The 23,292-nt window shown below is 41.7% G+C and overlaps 1 protein-coding gene across 1 annotated transcript in view; it reads left to right on the top strand.

The window, feature by feature from the left end:
• adarb1b (adenosine deaminase RNA specific B1b) overlaps positions 1-23,292 on the top strand; it is a 145,975-nt gene that overhangs the window by 86,801 nt on the left and 35,882 nt on the right. The window contains exon 4 of the mRNA XM_007890636.2: positions 17,180-17,263. Coding sequence (XP_007888827.1) covers positions 17,180-17,263 — 84 coding nt within the window. The remainder of the gene's footprint in view (positions 1-17,179; positions 17,264-23,292) is intronic.

Genomic DNA, 23,292 nt, shown 5'->3' with positions numbered 1-23,292 from the left:
CTGAACACACACAGTCGCTCCACTTCACATTATATCGTGTGAGGGCGCACGTTTGGTAAATTTCTAGTAGACGTTTTTATGAGTTGCTCCGTTATGCTTCTAGTACCAATCAAGTTTTTAATGGCATTCAGTCTGGAGAGGGGTAGAATGAGCTAGAAGTGTATTTTCTAATGTTCTTGTTATGTTAAAGCACAAGACAAAAAGCAATATTAATCAAAGGGAAAAACTGACATGAATGTTTCCAATATATAATCCATAAATAAAGGCTGCTAATCTCATATGTGAGAATTGAGGTGTATTCATAGATCCAGAGGACAGGTCACTTGTTCACCCTCTTGTCACCGAAGAGCAGATGACGTGGATAGATGGAGGGGAGGAGAGGAAATGTGCCGGAGCAGAAAAGACTTGAAGAAATTTAGCTTGACCTTGTCCGACCTCTAGGTAGTGATAAATAAATAATCCTACCAATCAATTTCTTTGCCAAATAGCTATCTCATTGCTCTCTTGGATTTGCTGACACAATCTCAGGCTAGGCCTTTTCTTTAACATTTTGCAAATGGAACTGGTGAACTTTTGACAAAAATTCTCGAAGGGAGTAAATGAGATGAATGTTTTCAAAACGTATACATACGAAAAATCTATTCTCATTTTCCTAAAGGCTTGGGAATTACAAATGGATGGCATTTACTTGGCTAAATTTTTGATCAAAACCAAACACACCTCCCGGCTCCTGAATTCCTAATGTCACTTTCTTCTTAAAACAAAATGAAGGCTTTTAATCTGCAGCCCTGTGTGTGTGCCAGAAGGAAGATATTTCTAAAATATTAGATTGAATAACGCAGTCTATTTAAGAACTTTCTCCTTTCATCTCTGCGACCTTGGTTCAAATCCAGCCCTAGCCTATCTTCTTTTCCAGGTGTCAGGGTTCCAGTTTTAATACAGTAACACTTGCATAAGTCTTATCTTTAAAAATCCTATAATCGTCTAAGTCGTACATTCACCTGAGTCATAGAATTATAGAATATTACAGCATAGAAGGAGGCCATTTGGCCCATCGTGCCTGTGCATGCTCTTTAGAAGAGTACCCAATCAGTCCCACTCCCCTGCCCTTTCCTTGCAATTTTTTCCTATTCTGGTCCAATTCCCTTTTGAAAGTCGTTATTGAATCTGTTTCCACCACCCTTTCAGGCAGTGCATTCAAGACCTAACAACTCTCAGTGTAAAAGTATTTCTCTTTATCTCCCTCTGGTTCTTTTGCCAATTATCGTGAATCTGTGACCCTGGTTACCTATCCACCTGCCAGTGGAAACAGTTTCTTGCTATCTACTATATCAAAACCCCTCACAATTTTGAACACTTCTAACTCTATTAAATCTACCCTTAGCCTTCTATGCTCTAAGGAGATCAGTCCCAGCTTCTCTAGTCTCTCCACATAACTAAAGTCCCTCATCCCAGGTACCATTCTGGTAAATCTCTTCTGCACCCTCACTAAGGGTTTGATATCTTTCCTAAAGTGTGGTGCCCAGAATTGGACACAATACTCCAGTTGAGGTCTAACCAGTGACTTATAAAGGTTTATAATAATAATTATCTATGCCTCTAGTTATAAAGTACTCTATGCCTCTATTTATAAAATCAGGGATTCCATATGCTTTTTAACAGCTCTATCAACCTGTCCTGCCTCTATTTATAAAATCAGGGATTCCATATGCTTTTTCAAAGACCTGTGTATCTGCCATGTGTCTGCCCATTACACCAGTCTGTCTTTGCTTGCAGTCTGTTACCATCCTCCTCACTGTTTACTATGTTCCCAAGTTATGTGACATCTGAAAACCTTAAAATTTTGCTCTCTACACCCAAGTCCAAGTCATATATATTATATATATATATATTTATATATATCAAAAAGAGCAGTGGACCTAATGTTGACCCTGGGGGACACCATTGTATACTTCCTTCCAGTCTGAAAACCAACCATTCACCACTACCCTCCAATTTCTGTCTCCCAGCTAATTTTTTTATCTTTTATCCCATTGGCTTCAATTTTGCTAACTATGCTATTATGTGGCACCTTTATCAAACGAGTCCCATTCAGTTTCAAATCAAAACAACTTAGATATCTTTGTACTACTTGTATTAATCACTTCCTAATTCATAACACCGTTCTCCTCCCCTCCATTGCTCTTGCACTTACCGGCTGCATCGAATCGTGGGAAACGTCTTTATCTGTCGACGCATGTGCAGAAGAATTTCATTTCCCACGATTCCAATGCTTGCTGCTAAGTGCACATGCGGCGACGGGTCAAGACACATTGAAGCGGGAAATGTAGGCTTGACCCATCACCGAATGTGAACTTACAGGCTGCAGTGAATTACACATGCTGTTGCTCCCTCATACCATGCAACCACTCAATCATCGGTCAGGGGAGCAGCTTGGAAATCTCAAACATAGAAACCAGCAATGGCCATTTGATTAGTATTAGTCTCTGTTTTTGATGGAGCCAGTTCACATAACAAGGGTCAACCACTCGGGAATCCACTTAAATGTCCCATATAATCATCTAAGCCAACAGCTGTCAGACTGTTTGCAAGATGCCTCCTCTCTCTTTCATGAACTCGTTGTTCCAATGAAAAATTCAGGTGAATTTTGATATTTTCAGAATTTCGTAAACAAATGAAATCCAAGTCAAATAAAATGCTATTCCTATTAAATACAGGCAATTTGTAGATTATGCAGGGTGACCAGCAGACAAACACCCTGTCCTTTTTTGCTGTGCTCCTTGTCTTCCCATTCTGTTTGCTTGTTTGTGATTGTGAGGGAACAGCCTGCCATTAATCATATTCCCGTGTTAGTGATTTATCTCTGCCAGGGGCTGCCGATGCCCTCTGCACACAGCCGTATATTCCAAGCGTATTTCCACGTGAACTAGCGCATCGCCTTGGGCACTTCATTAAAGGGCAGAAAAATATTTGATAAGGCTGTCAGCTCTTCAAAGATCAGGCTTCAGAATAACCAATGATAGGAGGCAAGAAATGCAACAGCAAGGGCCATGTGTTTTTTTATTAAAAGGTAACAAATGATGCTTCGAGTAACTGGTTTCTGCACCCAAAGATGCGAGACTATTTAGCTCAAAAGGCCATTTACATTGATAGCTGCACCAGGCAGTGCGTTTTCCATCCTTCGGGCAGTGATATTTATCACCAATCAAAATTGATATTAGTGTGATAACAAACTCCCAGCTCGTTTTGGGGTCTTGAAATTGATTATTTTTTATCATTTTGCATCACGTTCTGTAGAGAGATTGGAATACATTCACATATAAAGAAAACTACACTAATGTACATTTTTGTGAAATAAATAAAATCAGCCTACTTAGCAACAGTTCTCATTTGTTTAACCCTTATTGATAATCTATTTTGTGAAATGTGTACTGTGGTCCCCAGAAGCAAACACAAAAAACAATTTTTCATACAGAGCTTTATGTAAAAATAAACCCTCAAAGTACTTAGCAAAATAATAGCTAAACAGGGGTTTATCCTTCAGTTTGGGACACCATAAGCCAGGAAAACTGTGAGAAAGATTCTGCTTTTTTAAATATCGGTGACCTTTAATGGCTTTTAGGGTCGCAAAGCAAATGAGCCTAAAATTACCAAATCAAAGAATGGGATGATATGGATTTAATATAAACAGGAGTTAATACCGAAGTGCCGGATTGGGGGTATTCTTAATTGCATAAACCATTGACCGTCAGTATGTGGTCATCTTGGGGAATTATGCAGCCAAGATGTTTCAGGCCCAGTTTTCAGTGGTGGAGGGGCTAATGAAGCTTTTACTCAAAACAGATGTAAAGCAGACAGTTAGGTATTGGGGTGAAAAACACTGTTTTTACACCGTTGTAACAAGCTTCTCCAGTTCTTCATTTCGTCCTTGAAGTCTTAGTTTGAAACGCAAGTTGCTTAGCATTAAAACTCTTAAGAGGAGTGCCCTTGGATTGGGAACCCTCCCCCCTGTCCAGGCTAAGATCCTGGCAGCAGCTATTACTCTTTTCCACTCTTCAGTCTTGGGAGGTATGAAATACAAGTTAACTGAGTTCCTGATCATCACCCCCAGTCAGGTCCTCCTGTCAGAATGGGATGAGCCAAGTCAAGCTCCCATTTACCAATCCTGAATGGAAACTTAACCAAGTACAATTTTTTTTCTTCAGTTAAACACAATTGATCTAAGAGTTTCTTTATATCCAATGCATGTTTACAGCATATAGATTTCCTGCGCCTCCAGTGCATTTCACTGCGTTTCCTGCAGGCTCTAATCATGGTAGAGTCAATCAGTTTAAAAAGTTGACCTTGAAATGGCACCAAAATGTTAATGCATTTCTGTGCATTCAAGCACAACTCACCATCGCACGTTGCAGTTTTCCCTCACGTGATCTCATTTTTCAAACACTGCATTCGGCAAATTTAATGTACTTGACAAAAGCCAATGCCAGAAATGCCAACTGAATGCTTTTACCGGAAGAAATTTGCTCAATGCAGAATTACTGTTGCACAACACTTAATTATAGGGTCAAAGTAGGTAACTTTGTGGATAGGTGAAAATCAAGATCTTATCTGTTTTTGTTTGTCTATTTGTCATCTTGCTAAAGTACCATATCTAATGATTATGGCAGAAAATAGAGTTCAGACTTGTGTATAATAATGCTTTACACATGGGAAGATTGGTCACTTTTTTGAGTGATTTTATTATGAGGTGCTAAAGCAGTAGCAATGATATTCTGACATAACAATGAGTTGTGTACCATTAATGTGAAATGTTGTAAGATATCTTGAAAGTAAATGAATTCCACTCACATACACAGTTTGTTGTCCTATTGAGACATCTATTTGTGAGAAGGGGAGAGGCGTGAACTGTGGAATGAGTACATATTTCTGTCAGTGTGAAGTTCATGCGGGACAGGTTCCACGCTTAACAGTTTGCTCTAAGCCCCGAATCGCTCTCTTTTCTCAGGGAAGAAAATGCGACATCTTGATATTGGTGACTACTTTAAATTTATATGGGCTGGAATAGTTTGAATAAAAATGACAGCAAGTTATCAACCTGTCTATAGTATTTAGTTGGTTTTATTTTTCACATGCACTTTCCTGCCCCGTTTGTCCTGAAGGTGCTGATCAGAGTATTATTTCATAGGTGCCAGTGACACACACACCCCACACCACACATACCAAACACACACCACACATACACAACACACGCCTGGAAGCTCAGTTCTAGCGGATAGTTTCCTTGTACACCCCTAAACATTGAAGCAGGCAGTCTATTTCAACATAAAATGTTGGGGTGAGAAAAGGCCATTAAGCCTATCAAGCCACTCACTCGACAACCACACAAATGTACCTCAACTTGGAATTTACACAACCCACTCTATCTGCTGGAGAAGAGTACAACATGTAAGATTTCCCTGCTGGCTCTTTATTAAGAGCTAAGAGTTTAGTTCAGATAGGAGCTGAGACCCCTTGAATAAGAAACAGTTCTTTCAAGCCAGGTTGCCAAGCCAGGAGGAAGGAAGCCCAGTTCCTGCTTTACCAGCTAACAACCCCTTCCTCCCCCTCCCCCAGCTACCATCACCACAGTGTCAGAGAAGGCTCGCAGAGATTCAGCAGAACAGTATTTTGTGCTATGTGACAGCTTCAACACTGGGAGATTGTTACACTGAGAGAGTGATGTGGAAAACCTGAGTGTGAAATTTGGACAATGAAAGACACTGCAAATGAAGGAGAGTTAACCTGATCCTTCTTTGCACGTCTCCTTATGATCAGGGTCAATAGAAAATTGTGGAATTTCCCCCCCAAAATTACGGGGGTTGCCGCCTTTTGGGGAAAATTGCGGGCTGTTGATTGATGCCTATTGAGAGGTAGATTTTATTGCCAATCTACATTTTTTTCACTTTATTGATATAGACTAAATATGAAGAAATATCACAGATTGGATTGTTCCAGAAATAAATTACTCATGCTTTCTTTATCAAAACTGAGTGGCCCACACAGGGGGTGGGGGGAAACACCAGCGAAGGGCCAAATGTCCTTTTCCACCCTGCACTACATTTGAGGGCCAGTGTCCTGACTGCGGGACTCCAAGAGGTCATCACCTCCTGTCTCTCGGGGCCTGCCACTGCACACAGCCAGAGGAAGAGAGACACTCACAGACAGAGAGACACTCACAGACAGAGAAAGAGGCACACACACTTACAGATACAGAGAGAGACACAAATTTCCAAATACCCACACATATACAGAGGAGAAAGCGACGCACAGGCAATGTCAACACCGGGGCCTCGGGGTGAACAAATCCAAATTCTGTTTGCGCCGCATCGCGTCCTGAGCTCACTGTATTCTTACAAGTTTGTGGAGGAGGGGGTGTTTGTAGCGGATTCCGGGAAAAAATTGTGGCCGCACTTTTCTATTAGCCCAGCTTATGACCAGTTACAGAGTGACATTGAGACCTGTGAGCAGGTTGTCTGCATAACTTGGCTTAAGAATGATCTCTAACATGAAGAGTCTAAGAAAATGAATTTTAGTAAAACTGGGCATGTAATTTGTATTGTGAGCTTGCAGAGAGCAGACAGATAATGTAACTAGCACTAAAATCTGTGAGGCTAGATACTGTCGTCAAAGTCTCAATCAGACTGCGGGAAATGCTGTGTCTTCGAGGGAAGGAGGGAAAGGCAGAGAGGAGGATGTAGGGAGAAAGGGACAGACAGATGCCACAGCTTGCGCATTAGTGAGATAACCAATTAAGATCAGGCTTCTAAACCAAATGCAAATTGTCCAGCAATGTATGAAGAAATGTGGCAAGGGGGCAGGCTGGGAGTGTGGCACTGTCTAAAGGCTACTTTGAGGGTGGAAAAAAGCCCTTTATTGAAGAAGTTAGTGACCTGTGTCCAATTACACCATTACTTTTCTGTTCTGTGCTGCAGATGACATGCAAACTGACAACTCAGTGATTAACTGCACATGAAATACAGTGCAGTCCCACTTATCATAGCGTCCCTGGACAGCATCGGAGCATTCTGCTGAAAGAGAGCCTCTTGATAAAAGATATAGGCTTGGTGAAGATGAACATTTTTGGATGTAATTTAATGGCTGAAACTTTTATCAAGGAATTCTGACGATTTGAGTGATGCTTTCTATTATCTTGCCGTCTTCCTAACCGTCTGTCAACAGGCACATGATAGCTAGTTTTATGTATCTTTGGTCAAGTGTACATCAATCAGGTGTGGCTATCAAAGAACTTTGTCTCAATATTTAACCTTTTAATTATAATAATCTTTCTTGTCTGGCTCACAAGAGAGGAGCAGGAGAATGAAAGATGACTCTTCATTTTATGCTCCACCATTTTCCAATTGACTTTAATATAGGAGGATGCAATAAAAATAGAGAATCCTACATACAACAGGAATGTATGTTGAAAGGTTACTGGCTATTTATTTCTTCCTATCTCAAGTACACTGTCACAGGACAGAATCTTCACAGGTGGAGTCCTGTCGTATATTGGTTAGAGCACTTGCCTCGCAAGCGAGAGGACCTGGGTTTGATTTCCGGCCAGGGTGAAACATTAGGCAAGTTTCCTTCCTCCACCTAACAGTAGGTAGGAACCGAGTTGACAGTTGATTAGTGGATTGCTTTTCCGGGTGTAATCCCTTCAATATGAAAAAGAATTGGTACTCAATCCACATAAGGAAACTGATGTGCACAATTGGCTTCCACGTTTCACCCACAGGATACAGTCAATTCACTTTACAATATATTCTGTGAAGCGCTTTGAGAGTCTTGAAAACGTGATAAGGCATTATCAAATGCAAGGATTATTATTATCTGAAATCAAGCATATCAGAGGTGCTACCCATGTTGAAAGGCAAGTTGTTGAAAGGGTAGAAATTTGCAGTCCTGCATGTTATGGTGGTCAAAGTTTTGGCATAAAAAGTCACCAATGTATCTGCAACAGAATCCAAGTGCTGGATTTATTGTAGGCATGAGAAGGCTGTGTACTAGATTAGTCCGAAGAATGTATGATTGTCATCACCTCAGTGGGACTCTTACACTCAACTGCTCTGACCTGTTCATCATCAAACTTGTATTTTTCAGTGGCAAAAACAAAACCAGCTGTGTGAAAGAACCAATGTTCTTGCTAAGTTGACCATTTTGTAGTGGACCTAATACTTCAAACTAGTCTTCTTCAGACACTTAGACACCTCTTTTCAAAGCTGAAGAAATGCTTCTGTAACTGAATCAGAGAGCGAGGTCTTACCATCACCAGACTAGGTGAGGTTGGCCACAATGTGTTTGCATTCTGTGAATAAATCTCTCCCTTCTCCCAATTTGGTGTCTTCATTATGGCTCATATACGACTGAAATGTCCCGAAGAGATTGATAAACATAACGCTGTTTAAACACACATTTTGTTGAAGACAATTTGCATCTGTGAAGTATAATTCAGGCCAGTCTTTTGTCAAGCAATCACTGTTGATTAAATATCTCTATAATTCTGACCCTGTTGAATTCTGTTATAATAATGTATTTATTTAATGGAATGAAGCTCCCCTGTCCCTCCCTCCTGGGATGCATAATTGTAGTATGTTGTGTTACCATTTTAAGCAGCACTATGTTGTAATTAAAAGCCCCTGTTCTCTATGCCTGCAGCAGTGTAATGTGATTCTTTTACCCAAACCGTTAATGCACTGTGGTACAAAACGCAAAATACTGCAGATGCTGGAAATCTGAAACAAAAACAGCAGTCACTGAGAATACTCAGCAGGTCAGGCAGCATCTATGGAGAAAGGAAAGTGAATCAATGATTCGGGTCCACGACCCTTCTTCAGAACTGGGGTATGTTGGGAGGAGAGGCTTTTAAGGGCTAACAGAGAGAGGGGGAGCAGGGCAAGGAAGACAAAGGAGAAAGTGGGGTAGAGGAATTTTCGCCTTTGTCTTCCTTGCCCTGCCTCCCACCTCTCCGTTAGCCCTTAAAAGCCTCTACCTCCCAACATGCCCCAGTTCTGACGTGGATCCAAAATGTTGACTCACTTTACTTTCTCCATAGATGCTGCCTGACCTGCTGAGTGTTCCCATACACTGTGTTAGTTCATTCAATACACACTGCTTGAAATGAGCATGCTGCTAGCTGGAACTTACTTCCTTTCGCTATCACCATCAAATGCAAATGATTTATTGCAGCACAATGAATTTTCCAGATCACTAATTCCTCTTCAGAGGAAGGTGATCTTGTCAAATGGGTTTCAGAATTTTCTCTCAACTTTTCGGATCATACTTGATGTTAATGCTTGTGGACGTTGGAAAATACATGTATCTGTGATTGTGGTGGTATTGTGGAGGGAACCTGACCACTATTAGAGTAACCTGGTTTAACTTGTGTTTTGGCACAAGTGGTCAAACTCATGCCAGTCAGCAAATAGAGTTACATAGAGTGACATGAGTGGTAAGGCAAGCAAATAGGCTGTTTGCCGAACGAGTCGTGCTGTGTCTTATAATCCACACCGAGCTGCCACCCCTCCCAGCACCTTGGGACATCCTCCCAACGTGAAAGACACTATACAAATGCAATTTTCTATTGCATTGTATTCTGCACTCTTATATCCCTTTATTGCTTTCTCCCTAATGTGTGCATCATATTTTCTCTTAAATACATTGACGCTTTTTGCCTTCAGCCACAGCTTCTGGTAGTGAGTTCCACAGTCTCACAATTCTGTTCCCAAAGAAGCTCACGATTGGACCTACTGCTAGCTATAGTTGATTTTTAATGCATTGTAATGTGCCTTTCCGTATGGATTATGAAGCAGGTTTGGCCAAGGTTGGGGACAAGGAACCGTATATTATGCCATGCATTAGGTACTGGGTATTATGTTGTCTCCAGTTGTTAGACCGAGCTGCCCCTCTTTCAAGCCTATCTACTTATTCTAGCTTCAGGGAAGGCAGCACAGTCAAATTAGAATGCGATTTTATCTGCTTTCACACCGGCGGCTCGGTGTGGATTAGTAGATGTTTTCACACAAAATTGATGCTGCTTCATGTGTAAATTTGACGTTCTGTCAGTTACGTGTTCTTTTTCTGGCACAGTGAAGGTTCAAAGTTCTAGGTTCTGAGTGGAGCAAGCTGGCCTGCTGTGACTGCAATTAAAATGAAGCCGTTTCTGCTGAAAATCATCACGTCTGGCAGTCCAGCAGTTCTAGTGAAGGAAGCAGGATTTGGCACATGGGTGAGGGAACCATTGACACTTCATTCCCAGCACTTGCCCACCCTGATGTTGACCAGCATGCCTACTCTCTCCGCTGAGCACTGAAGCTGGAAAACAAGTCTGGCCCTCAATGGGCAGAGGTTTGTATTTAGATGCTCAAAAATGCATTCCCTTCACAAGCTCTGTTAAACATTTCTAAAAGTAAAACAACATAGGGTGAGTCTTCCCCTGCCATGCCCTCTGTTTCATATTCTGTGTCCCTCAGCTAAGTGCAGTTCCCCAGTAGTCCAGGCAAATGCAAGTCAAGTTAAAGGCTGACACCGGCCTCTTAGATGAAGGGCTGAGATGAAACATGTTAATTAACTACTGTAAGCTCCCACTGCTGCTTTCATTCAAAAGCGAGCGTCGTGCCAGCTTCATATCTCGCCTGACACACCTAGCACTGCTGCAAGTCTACAAATGCAGTTGCAATTAGTGGCCAACCGTTGTAAGAAAGCTCTGTGCTTGATCAGAAGCTGAGGCAGTTTTCATTAACTTCCTTATCTTTAAAGAAAAGACTAAGCTTTTTTGAACAGAAGTAGAGTGTAGAGGCCAGGGACACTGGTATTGTACCTGCGAACCGTTAATTGGACTGCCATCATTGGGAGGTTTAGTGCGATTGTCGTGGAGTGTTTCAGTCAATGTGGACTTGTTAATCTTTCCTCCCTTGCGGGAGACGGAAAGAATGGATTATGTTCAGACGTTCCAGCTCAGGGACAGGGCAGTGACCTGCTGCTCTGTGTGTGTGTTTCTCATAGTTTTGTACAGAGTGTTAAAAAAAGCCATTTGTACTTTGCGGAAGGATTGGTTGCTGAGAGGAAGCGTATTTGACTTTGAAAATGATTCTCTCAGGTCAATTTTGTTAAATATTTGGAAAGTTTGTTCTGATCAAAATATGCCAACAGTTCCACATCTTATCTGATTACCAAGGACTGAGGAGGTTGCTCTGTGAAAAGCTAATGCTCGAATGCTCTAATTTCCCTCTCTGAAGATTTTTACATGAATGCCCCCTCCTCCCTTCTCTAGTGCTGAATTCTCCTCTCTTGTCTTCTTTCTGGAGATCTTTACAAGCCACGCAATCCATCACCTGGGGGAATATTCTGCAGGTACTTCCTCACTGCTGAACAGGCTTGTTGGCCGGACTTGGCTGTCCTGACGTACGCCGAAACAATTGGCCATGCTTCAGAGTATCCAGTCAAACAACATATGCATGGATATTTCTCTTTGGATCGGTGTGCACACTCTCTCACTGGAGGGATGCATCATTTTCATTTAATTCTGTAAAGTATTAGGCGCAGGTTGACTAGAGCCAAGATTTTCCGGATCCCAGACTGTGCGTCGGAGTAACTGCTGGATTAAAACCAGTTGAAACCTACGCTGATTACCATTACAAGCACTGTTTTACAAACTTTACACTGCTTGATCAGCTAATACCATTCGGGCTCTGTATCACAGAGTTAAAAGGCACCAAATGGGAAAAATCCTTGACCCCCAGTGACTGGCCTGGCTGTCCAACTCCTGCTGAAGAGCCAGGCTGGCTGGTCTGCTATCAGCAGTGCCTCGATGTTCTGGAGATCTTCCTGGCTCAGGAACTGGACTGTCGAAACAAATTGTGTTACGGTAGCATGTCTGTGAATATTATTTTGTGAAGTTAATGGCATAATTTAAGAATATGAAAAAACAACAACAAACGACATTTGAATACAATACAAAATTACATTTGTATAATGCCTTTCACGTCAGGAGGACGAACCAAGGCGCTGATGGGAGTTTTACATTAATAACCCCTCCTTCCCTCTCTCGTGCTGTAGTGGTGTAATTTGAGAATATGAGAAAACATTTCAGGGCAGAGCCTCCAGAACCCTCCATTGGTCTGTATAACAGTTTGGTTCTGGTTTAATGGATCGATTTACAGCAGAGTGGTGTCATTTAATTTGACTTGGGCCAATGTGTGTGATACAGATGGAGTATGTGATGACGCGCCTACTAGGTCAGAAATTCTCTCCCACTTAAAATGCTGACTGTAACTTATTGCAGCTTCACCGTAAATTATCTGGTCATTCTATGCTAATTCTATGTTTTTTTCCCCAACACTGCCTTGGTGGTAATTCACTGAGCTAAAATAAATGTTGCTCAAAAATCTGACCATTTATCTCTCTGGGTTAGATTTGAATTTTCAGTCCTGAGGGAAAGGAAACTGCCCTGAAAACTGTGTAATGTAATGATTTGCTGTGTTATAAACTGAACAAGCAATCTGAACGTACATGCCCATGATCTGGCAAACTTCAGAGTGAACAAGACCATTCAGATACTCTTTGTATAAATTGGGATGGTGTTTGTCGAAGGCACAGTTCTCAGTGGGCACACACCCTGTGTTGAGATGGCTCCTCACTGTAGAGGTTCTGTGGGGCACGACTTGTGTTGTGTTGTGATGGATATTAACTGCACAGCTCTCAATGTGTGCATGGTTTGCATTGGGAAGAGTACAGAAGGTGGTTCTGAACGTTCAGTGTTTGTGTCACTCTGGAACACTCTCCCTCAATCCCTCTGCTTTATCCCCTCACTCCCCTTACAGAACAGCTTGATTGGGATGAGGACTAGTTTTTCAGCTGACAGAAGAGCAGACAGTAATTGGCATGTGGACAGTCTGACTTGAGTCCCAGCTGCTCATTAGAGGAACTATTTGAGGCTCAGGGATTGTTAAAAGTAACCGTGTCCGGTCAGGAGATCTTTAGTTGTCTTGATCTTTTATAGGTTTGAGGAGTTTCTTGGTGCTCATTGGTGTAAGAACTTACCTGTCTCTGTGTGCTCCATTTGTAATTGCAACAAAATTTGCATGAAACTGTTTTTAAGATGGGCCAGAGGGGTAATTAGTTGCAGCAGATTTTAACTAGGATTTAACTTAGAGTTGTGAAAGTCAACTCACAAAATTACGTTTAGATGCACTGGCATAGCAGAACAAGAGGCCACAGGTTTAAGAGTTGCAAATGACAGACACCAGGAAGTATTTCTTTACCCAGAGGATAATTAACCACTACCAGGAAGGGGACAGGATTTAGGTTGAGGCCAGGATGGTGGACGCATTTCAGCTCAATGCTGTGGTGGGAGCATGGTAGGGTGGTTATTACAAATCCAAAAACTCCCTGGTACCTCCCTATCTCTCTGATTTTTTTTTACCCTATTGCCTCCTATACTAACTCAGGCTTGCTGTGCATTCCCCAACTTCAATCTCTCACCTCTGGAACTCCCTCCCTCAACCATTCCATCTCAGCTTCTCTCGCTGTCTTCAAGTCTCACCTCAAATTCTACTTCTTCAAACATGCTTTTGGTCACCTCGCTCCCCTCCCTTACCTCAGAGTCCTGCCCTGTTCTGAAAAGTGCTCTGAGACATTACCCTATCCGTATAAAAATTGACATGGTGGTGCCATTTTAGCTGAATTGGGATTACTAGCCTAGTCTATAGGGAAATACACAACATGGCAATGGTCACCTTGGACAGGTTTGGCAAACAGTCTCAGAAGTAATAATAATAATCCTTGCATTTGATATAGCGCTTTTCACGTCGGGAGGACGTCCCAAAGCGCTTCACAGAATAGACTGTAAAGTGAATTGACTGTATATTTGTGGGCGAACGCGGCAGCCAATTGCGCACAGCAATGTCCCACAAACAGTCGTAGATTGAAAATGACCAATTTATTATTGTTTTTTGTTTTGGAGGGATTATTATTAGGCTCTGTGTGGAGTAAGAAAACTTGCCCAAGGTTTCGCCCTGACCTGCCTGGAATTGAACTCAGGTTTCTCACTTGCAAAGCGAGTGCTCTAACCACTGAGCTACAGGACTCCTAAAGTAGGTGGTTTAGGCAGCGTCTGTGATTGGAGTAGGATCTCAGAGGCAGGGAGTCGTGGCAGCGAGCAGTCTGAGCAATTGCCTCAGCAAGAGCATTGTACATTTGCTTGAGGAGGGGCTCTATTTATGAGTTGATTGACTATTGGTGATATTTTCTTATGTCAATACTAGTGAATGTTTGATACAATGGGACAAGACTAATATATGAGTGTGGTCCCTATACTAATCAATTAATTTGTATAGATCAGAGAACACCTAACAGGTCCCAATCTCACACACTGACTGTACAGATTAGTGAAATGTAAGCGATAATTTCTCCTGGAACCAGTGCAGGACTGAGAATGCATGTACATTGGCATAAGGCCCACAGTAGTCTGTCCCAATTGGTAATTTATCTGCCATGCTGCTGCTGCTGTGGATTTGTATTTTAATATAAAAGCAACAGAGAGGAACCCTCCATTGGCCTGAGTTGGCAAACTGAGACACGAGGACAGGAGACTGATCACTCAAGTGCTGGGCAGCTGCCAAACACAGCAAGTGTTACCAGGCATGCACACAGCTTTTGGTACTGCAATGTTTTATGTCATTTTAAACCTCCTCCTGCTCTGAATAACGCTTGTGAGTTGTTTAGAGGAGCTGTTTACACAGCAGGTCTTGGGCTGCCTTCAGCCTCTGAACCCACCAGCCAGTCAACATAGGTCCGGCCAGTGTGGAAAATTCAGAGATTTGATTTAAATATTTTTAATTAAAGGGGAGCCGTGTTGAGAAAAATTCCCAGTTTTTGAGACCCCTTGCTGGTCTCTGCCACCTCTTGCCACAGTTTCAGGCATTGCTTATCTTAAATATTCATTTGGATACCAAGTTATTTTTACTGTGCTCCAGAATTATTTTTCTTTTTCTCTCTCTCTTTCTCTCCCTTCCCCGCTTCAACATGTGCTGAGTAAAGATACTGCGGTTAAAGAGAGCTTCCTCGTATATCAAAGCATTCTCATTTTTCTCCCGAATATCTCCTGTGTCGGCCCAATTGTCGCATGCTGTCTGAAGATAATATTTATCTTGTGGTTCTATTTAATCGTTCCTTTGTGTGGGGAAAGAAAATAGCTTAAAATGAAGTGATTGGAACCCGATACTTTGGTTGCTTCACGTGACACGCTTCAAAGATTCCATTTCTTCTCATTTTGCTGCCCTCACTCAGCGCAGTGGTGCCCTCTTTGCCGTTTGAAGTTGCCCTGGTTTTCTCTGCAAGAATTGAAATCCAGTTTAACACAAGGCATTCGTATGAATATTCCTATCGGCCCCCCCACTAAACATTCCTGGTGTACATTACGTGAAGGTTTCAGTGTGACAAGAACTACACTAAACCATAGTGTGTTGGAACACTGTCTCTTCATCACTTTGATCTATATTCAAATACAGCCTAAATAAAGGTGCTGAAGATATAAATAATACCTTAGAGCTATTAATTCACATGAAACACATTCAGGTTGCGATTGATTTGAACTTGACACCCATTTCTCTGAACTCTGTCTGTTTCTCCTCTCCCACCCCCAAAAAATATTGTGGGCTCCAGTCTTCCTGTGTCTCACCCGAATACTTGACTAAAAGTCCAAATCCTCAAACCACAATCCTCAGTTGCTTGAATACATTTGAAATTTACCCACTATTCACCTCTATAAATATATTAATAATAAAAATTTGATCATTCAATCCATGACTGTTTCTGGGACAATACTGGGTGTGTTTCTCCCACAAAATACACATCAATTCACTTTACAGTACATTCTGTGAAGCACTTTGAGACGTCTCAAAAGGCTCTCTATTAAATGCAAGAATTATTATTATATGTGTTACTATTGCATGTGGCGTGGTTTGTGTTCTAAATTCAGATTATCTAGTACAGGGTGGTTGAACTAGCATCTTGGGGGCCGCATCCGCTGGGCCAATTTCATCCAGCCAACCCCCCCCCCCCCCATTTCATCTGGCCCACCCGCTCCCTCCATAAGCCGTAAATGTTCTGTTTCTGGAAGGGCCGAGTAATTGAGTACAGCCTGAGAAGGCCACAGCTGTGCTTTTTCTTACCTTTGTAAGATTTAAAGAATTTATTTGCCAGGTTTGGTTCACCGACAAAACAGTCACTGCACTTTACAGCGTATCTTATGAAGTTCTTTGAGACTTTTTCCCGACATGAAAGGCGCAATTTCAATTGTAAGGATTAATATTACTACTAGGTTTAAGTTTAATATGAATACAAAATGCTTTATTCACTCCCCGCACATACAATTCCTTCCTAATAATAATCCTCGCATTTGATATAGCACCTTATCACGTCATCGAGAGTCTCAAAACACTTCACAGGATATACTGTGGGCGAAATGTGGCAGCCAATTGCACACAGCAGTGTCCAATGCACAGTTGTGGATTAAGTGACCAAATTATTATTATTTTTATTTCTGTTGGAGGGATTATTACCCCTGCAAAGCAATCCGCCAATCAACTAACAACCAGGTTCCTACTTACTGCTAGGTAAACAGTGGCGTGTATGTGGAGTAAGGAAACTTGTCGGGAATCAAACCCAGGTCTTGCTTGCAAGGCGAGCGCTCTAACCACTGAGCTACAGGACTCTACATGTACTTTTAAACACAATTAGCACCGTTCTTCCATGTGTTTCATTGTTTGGTCAGTGCAGAGAGAAAAACAAGAGAGACTTTACATGACTTTGTGGACACCCAGTATAAAGGTGTTATGAAAGGGGAAAGGGAGGAAACTCTCTAGCCTTAACCCCAACCACACACCCCCTCCCCCCCCCCCCCCCCCCCCCCCGCCCCGGTTAGTGTATACATACAGGCTTGATTCTTTTTTCCCCACACATTTAGAACTATTTCTCCTTGTCCCCCCCTTTGGCTCACATACCTGAAGGATTCCTTGTCCCTTTACACAAGTAAAGCCCACTGAATACCTCGGCTTAATCTTCTCTCCAAGTCCTGCTGTTTAATATGAAAGTGGACTGTTCAGCAAAGAAATTCAGATCATTTCTTTTTCATCTCTTTCAGATAAATCGCTTGGCTATCGGCAGTTAAGAAGCCAGCAGAAATATTTTACCCTGGACGTCGATGATGAGGACGGTGAAAACATGAGTAAGAAAGCTGAGCACTTCAGATTCTGAGCAGTGACTTGATGCTACCGCCACTTAATATTACATGTCCAAACCTTGGAGCTATGTGGGCCTGTGGATCTGCTTGGCTGATCAATGTGCTCTTGCTCTTTCCCCAGTGTTTGCGACGTTAAGATTTAACTTTACTTTCACACAGTGGGGAGTCGAGGGGAGGGGGGTGGGATGGTATTTCAACGTGTGGTGTTACCACTCGTCATACTTATCACATCAACCACCAAAAAGTGGGATCCAAAGGAGTTTGGTAAACAGAGGCATGTGGAGTAAGGAAACTTGCCCAACATTTTGGCCTGCCCGGAATAGAACCCAGGTCTCTCACTTGCCAGGCGAGTGCTCTAACCACTGAGCTACAGGACTCCTGTATCACTTATATTACTTGCTCTCTTTCCCGCACCACCCCCATTTGGAGATTTTACATGGTATCCACAAAGGGGTACCTGTGAAATAATTTGCACATTGGTCTGTCCCTATGTATGAATACAAGGATAAATGAATTGAGATTAAATTTAAAAGTACCTTCGAATCACAATTGAGCACCCTTCTCCAATCTAGCTTCTCAAAAAAAAACACCACATTCACCTATCCATCTATATTCAACTGGAACAGGGTTATAAGCTTTGGGCCATGTGAGTTCCCTCTCCAGCTCTGTTCTGTTTATGTATCCAGTCAATGCAAGGTCACAAATAATGTTGAGGTGACACAGTTAAATCTAGTCTGAGGTTCCATAGTAGGTCAGAGAGGATGTGTAGGGTTGTCAGGGGGCTCTCTGGTGATAGAATTGCAGGACAGACTTTCTACCAATAAAGTTTTCCTGCACAGAACTCTTTGTCAGTTGGACTGTTGGGTGAAAGGTAGCGGTGGAAAGAGGGAAAATCAAAAATCCAATCATCCAGGTCAGTCAGAGAATCATGGTGGACAAAGTTTGTTGGTTACATGGTTTTCTCTGTCACAAAACAGTGTGTATCTAAAACAGGAAGCAAAGTGACAGGAAGCTTATGCTACATATCAGTTCAGACCACCAATTCAGCAAGACGCGTTTAAAAGACATTCTGGTTTTCTACAGTAATGATTCCCGCTATTGAACACTGAGCCTTTCAAAAATATTCTCCAATTCTTTCTCTTGACCTGTTCAATGTCCTACACCATTGCCTCTCATCCCTTGGCTGAGATGATTTGTGGCCACATTGAACAAGACAGTGGGTATTGGACAATGACTACCTCCCTATTCATTTATTGAGATAGTCTTATAATGCTCATCAGATGGGACCTTTTCTACAGCTTCCCTTGAGATGAAAGGGGCATGTAATAAAAATGTGTGCAACCACTAACCTTCTGTTTTTTCTGTATCAATTTTACCAATTTCCACTCTTACTTTTACATGGTTACAATAAGTGGTAGTTTCTGTTCTGGGTGGCAGCCGGAGTATTCAGAACCATGTTTAATTGTTAATTTTCTTCCCCATCGAGCATTGCTCTATTTTCAAATTGATGACAGTGTGTTCCAAGTGAATTTGTCAAACCAACATAACTAAGAAAACTGCTGCCCCCAGAAATTACTAACTAGTAGAAAACTTGGTTACCTAACCATGTCCAACTATTTCCATCGTTTTCAGTGATGGTCATGTTCTCCTTCTAACATCCTGATCACAACTGTGTCTGTTTTTTAAGCCCTTTCTTTCCTATTGTTACTGCTCGTTGGTGTTAAGATGCCCTGTCATTTTCTAATGTACATCCTTCTTTACAGTGTAAGTAATGAAACTTCGAAGCCGAGCCTGTCTGATTTATCTCTGCAGGTCTACAGTGAACTTTGATCAGTACAAAAATGTGGTTCTCTACTAGTGCTAAATTCTTTCAGCTGAATATTGTATAAAAGCTTTGTATCTGACTCTTATTGCTGTTTTCTTACTAACTGTTTTTAAGGCCAGACCAGTTCCACTTCCTACGAACTTTATGCATTGTTTACACCTTTCGTTGAATTTTGCAGGCTCTTCCTTCACTAATTTAGATCAGATGCCGATTGGCTTGATACGTATTTCCCGTTTATTTGACTTGCAGCATTACATTTTTCTTTGAACTTTGAAATCATGGCTGCAGTTTAGAATTGTCTCATCTCGATTCAGTAAAGCAGTTATCATCTCTTATATTATTGCCTTTATTTGTCAGTTGTCATTAAGGCTTCGCTACTCCATGCAGGTTTTGCTGAGGCAGGGCTGAGGTACAATGCAATTGATTCCCTAGTATTTTCAAGTAGCTTCCTTAACCTTGGTTTGCTGTTGATTTGTAATAACTTGCTTGCTCCTGCTAACCCTCTACCATCCTGCCCGCTCCCTCCGCTCAGCAGGCTCCGACCTGCTTCACGTACCCTGCCTCGCTCGCTCCACTATTGTTGGACGGGCCTTCTGCCACTTTGCCCCCATCCTGCCATTCTGCCACTTTGTCCCTCCACCTCACCCCTTCCCTTGCCACCCATCTCAAGACCCTCCTTTTTGACCGTGCTTTTGATCTCCCTGCTTCCGTCCACCCTCCCTGATCCCGACCTCCAGCTCTGGTCTGTAACTCTGTCTGTCCAGCGCCTTGGGACGTCCTCTCGACGTGAAAGACGCTATACAAATGTAATTTTGTTGTTGTTGTATTTGTCCAGAGTTGTGACAACAGATATTCATTATTGAACCAAAGCAGCAATTGTACTTTTAAAGGGCATCACTTTACTAGAACAGAAATGGCTCTCTGAAGTCCCTTTTTTGTTCTTACCCTGCACAAACCTATAATTTGTAACATTTTTCTTATAATTTGTCAGCACAATTCCAGGCTCCTTCACACGCTTATAGATCTATAAAGAAGTGCAAGGTATTACTATAACATGTGATGGAGCTGTGAAACTGCACCTTCTAAAACAAAGTTTTCTAAAACAAAACAATGTGCAATGTTCATAATTTTTTGACTGAGATCCTGCAGCTGTCAAACTCTGCGATTTGAAAATGATTAGGGCTTCTACCAGTCTGGATAAGCAATACCTCTTCTCTCTCTCTCTCTCTCTCTCTGTGAAGATAGCCATTTTGCTGTTAAACATCCCGTTCAAATGATGCTGCCTCTACCGTCTCTATGGGCTTTTGTGATTTCAGACTTGCCTTTTGCACTGGCTAATATCACTGCTGAAAATCACAGATTTCTAATGGTCTTTAGATACCTCCAGAGACCATTGTTACTTGGACAGTGATTCAGAACAAATCAATCTTGTATTACAGAGTGAACGTGCTTCTGATTTATTTTTAAAATGAGCTTTTTGTTTTCAAAAGTAGGAAGTTAATTTTGTCTGGCCTTTTGAAGACTAAATTCTTTCATATCTGGGTCTTTTCCTTTAATATCTTGCCAGAGTGGGTATTCATTTTGTCAAACATTCTCCCATCAGGTATAAAACACTCATTCTATCTATTTTCTCCCTGTCTGTCATTCAGTAAGCATGTCAACATGGGCGGAGTGTTCCCTTTCAATATGACTTGAGATTGCACCTCTCTCTCACCAAATTGATATGACAGCCAAAATTGACAAATGCTAGAGCATTGCTTGCTGCAAACTGGCTTTAACCTTGGGAGATAATTTGCTGCCTCCAGTACATTTATTTCGTGTAATGCAATGCATGTGGTAGTTGAACAAATTAAATGCTAATTTCTATGTATCGTTTTCCTTCAAGCTTTTATGTTTATTTCAGCTTGCTGCCTTCTTGCCTCAAAGTTCTATTTCAGACCTGGTGCACCTTGGAGTGCTTCCGTCATTGCATTTGTATGGTGGCTTTCACGTCGGGAGGATGTCCCAAGGCGCTGGACAATTAGGGATTTGTACCCGAACTGGGGTTTAGGATCAGGGAGAGTGGCCGAAGGTGCAGTTGAAGAGGAGGGTCTTGAGACGTGTCTTGAAAGAGGCAAGGGGAATGTGAGGAGAGGGAATGTGGGATGAAGTTCCAAAGGATGGGGACAGAGAGGCCGGGTGGGCGACTGCTGCATGTATTAAACTTCATACATATTTTGTCTCTCCTGCAGTCAAGAACTGATATTGGGGGTGGGGGGAGGAAGGGGGAAGGCATCTGACCAAATGGGGCCAATATTTTGATGAGATAATGCCCCAGATGTTTTTCATGTGTACAATGGTGACTCAATTCAGGTTGAATGTCAACATTCAACTGTCACATGCAATTTTCAGTTTTCATTGAAAATGATGAGTACTAACTTACCCTCCTCAAAGGTAACCCCTCACCTTATCCATTCCTGTGTACATGTTTACTGAAATCCTGTGCACTGTATTCATTTTTGTTATCCAGGGCTTAGGTTTGATTTGGCTATCAAATAATAGTCATGTTTCTCATTTTTATGTTCCCAGTTACAAGTTGAGCTTTGTCTGTTGTTGTCAACCCCAATTTTTGACATCCTGTATTTGTAGTTGAGTTTCCTGTTGCCATTATTGACCATACATTTCCAATATTTTGAGGTTGAGTGAATCTGGAAATTCCCTCACTTGTTCTCAGTAAGTAAACTGTTCTTTGGTGAAAGATTCACTCTGCACAGAATATCTCAACAGCTCTTACTTCATATTACGATACAATACAAATTTACATTTATATACCACCTTTCAAGTTGGGAGGACCTCGCAAGGTGCTGGATAGTCTAAGGTTTGCACCCAAACTGGGTTGCTGCAGACATGTGTCTCGTTGTGACTGAAGAGCAAATCCCTAAACTCACATCTATTCCAGATCTATGTTTGTAAGCAGACGTCTCATATCTACTTACTGTATTGTATGACGTTCAATGATTTGATGAAACAGTTTTGTATGCGCAATATTTTCAAGTTGCCAATAGAATTTTGCAGCACAAAATTGTAACCTTTTGACAATTAAACTGCAGCGTTGTAGCATCTTTTGTTTGGTGCTATCAAGGTTTTGTCTTCATTTTTGAGGGTAGTGGGGAAATCCAGTGTCCAGTTCATCAATAGTAACTTTCAAATATCTAATACCCATGAGTGTACATGCATGTGCTCACATGGTTAAAGGGGACAGAATTAAATCCATATCTGTTGGATAAGTGGCTAAATTGACTGTTGTGAAGGAAAGTTGATCTGATTTGTGTTTTTTCTTTTTCCCTCAATGTTCGTTCATCTATTTCATCCCTCTTTGCTTCTCTTCTGTCTGTCTGTCTGCTGTCAGGAATTCCCACTCTGGTATTACAGATATTTTTCTGAGCTCCAAAGGAGTAACCTATGGACCTTTTGCTGAAGGATGTTATAAATGAAAATTTGACGAGTATTTCATCAACTTTGTGAATGGAATGAGGTGATGTGTGTGAGAAGCCCACCCTCACAATAGTTGCCCAGCACACACTTGCACGGGCAAAAAGTGGGCGACTATTTGCTCCCACCTAATAACTGATGGTATTATATAAGATGATCTCCGTTTGCTATGTAAAGAGCAACATAGTCTGCAGACATAAACCCAATGTTCAATTTACATATTTAAAAAATCAAATGGCACAATACCATGTTTTGGTTCTGTGGTCCAAGTCCCAGTCATGTTCTCCAGTTCTGTGGATTATGTACCCCAAAAGCAGTGGTTTTCAAGTAAAAGAGCACATTATAATAAATAAATGTGTCCTAGCATTCAAATGCAGTGTTACGATAGAAGATTCTGTTTGGGGAAAGAGTTTTTAAATTTCTCATACAATACAAATTTAAATTTATATAGCACCTTCTGTATGGGGAGGACGTCCCGAATAGCACCCAAACCTAGGATTGGCAACCGTAGGGGTGGGCGGCTGAGGAAGCTGACTGAAGGCACGGTCAAAGAGATATTGTCTTGAGATGGACCTTGAAAAAGTTGAGGGATGGAGTGAGCTGGAGGGACTCCGGGATGGAGTTCCAAGGAGTGGGGTTAGAAAGGCTGAAAGCCCACCTGCTGATGGTGGAAATGAAGGAAATGAAATAAGCAATTGCTTATTGAAGCCGATTCCTC

This window comes from Callorhinchus milii, unplaced genomic scaffold (genome assembly GCF_018977255.1).
Source record: "Callorhinchus milii isolate IMCB2004 unplaced genomic scaffold, IMCB_Cmil_1.0 Scaffold6, whole genome shotgun sequence".
Classification (NCBI taxonomy): domain Eukaryota; kingdom Metazoa; phylum Chordata; class Chondrichthyes; order Chimaeriformes; family Callorhinchidae; genus Callorhinchus; species Callorhinchus milii.
Note: the sequence above shows the minus strand (reverse complement) of the source record. Positions and strands in the feature narration are given on the sequence as shown.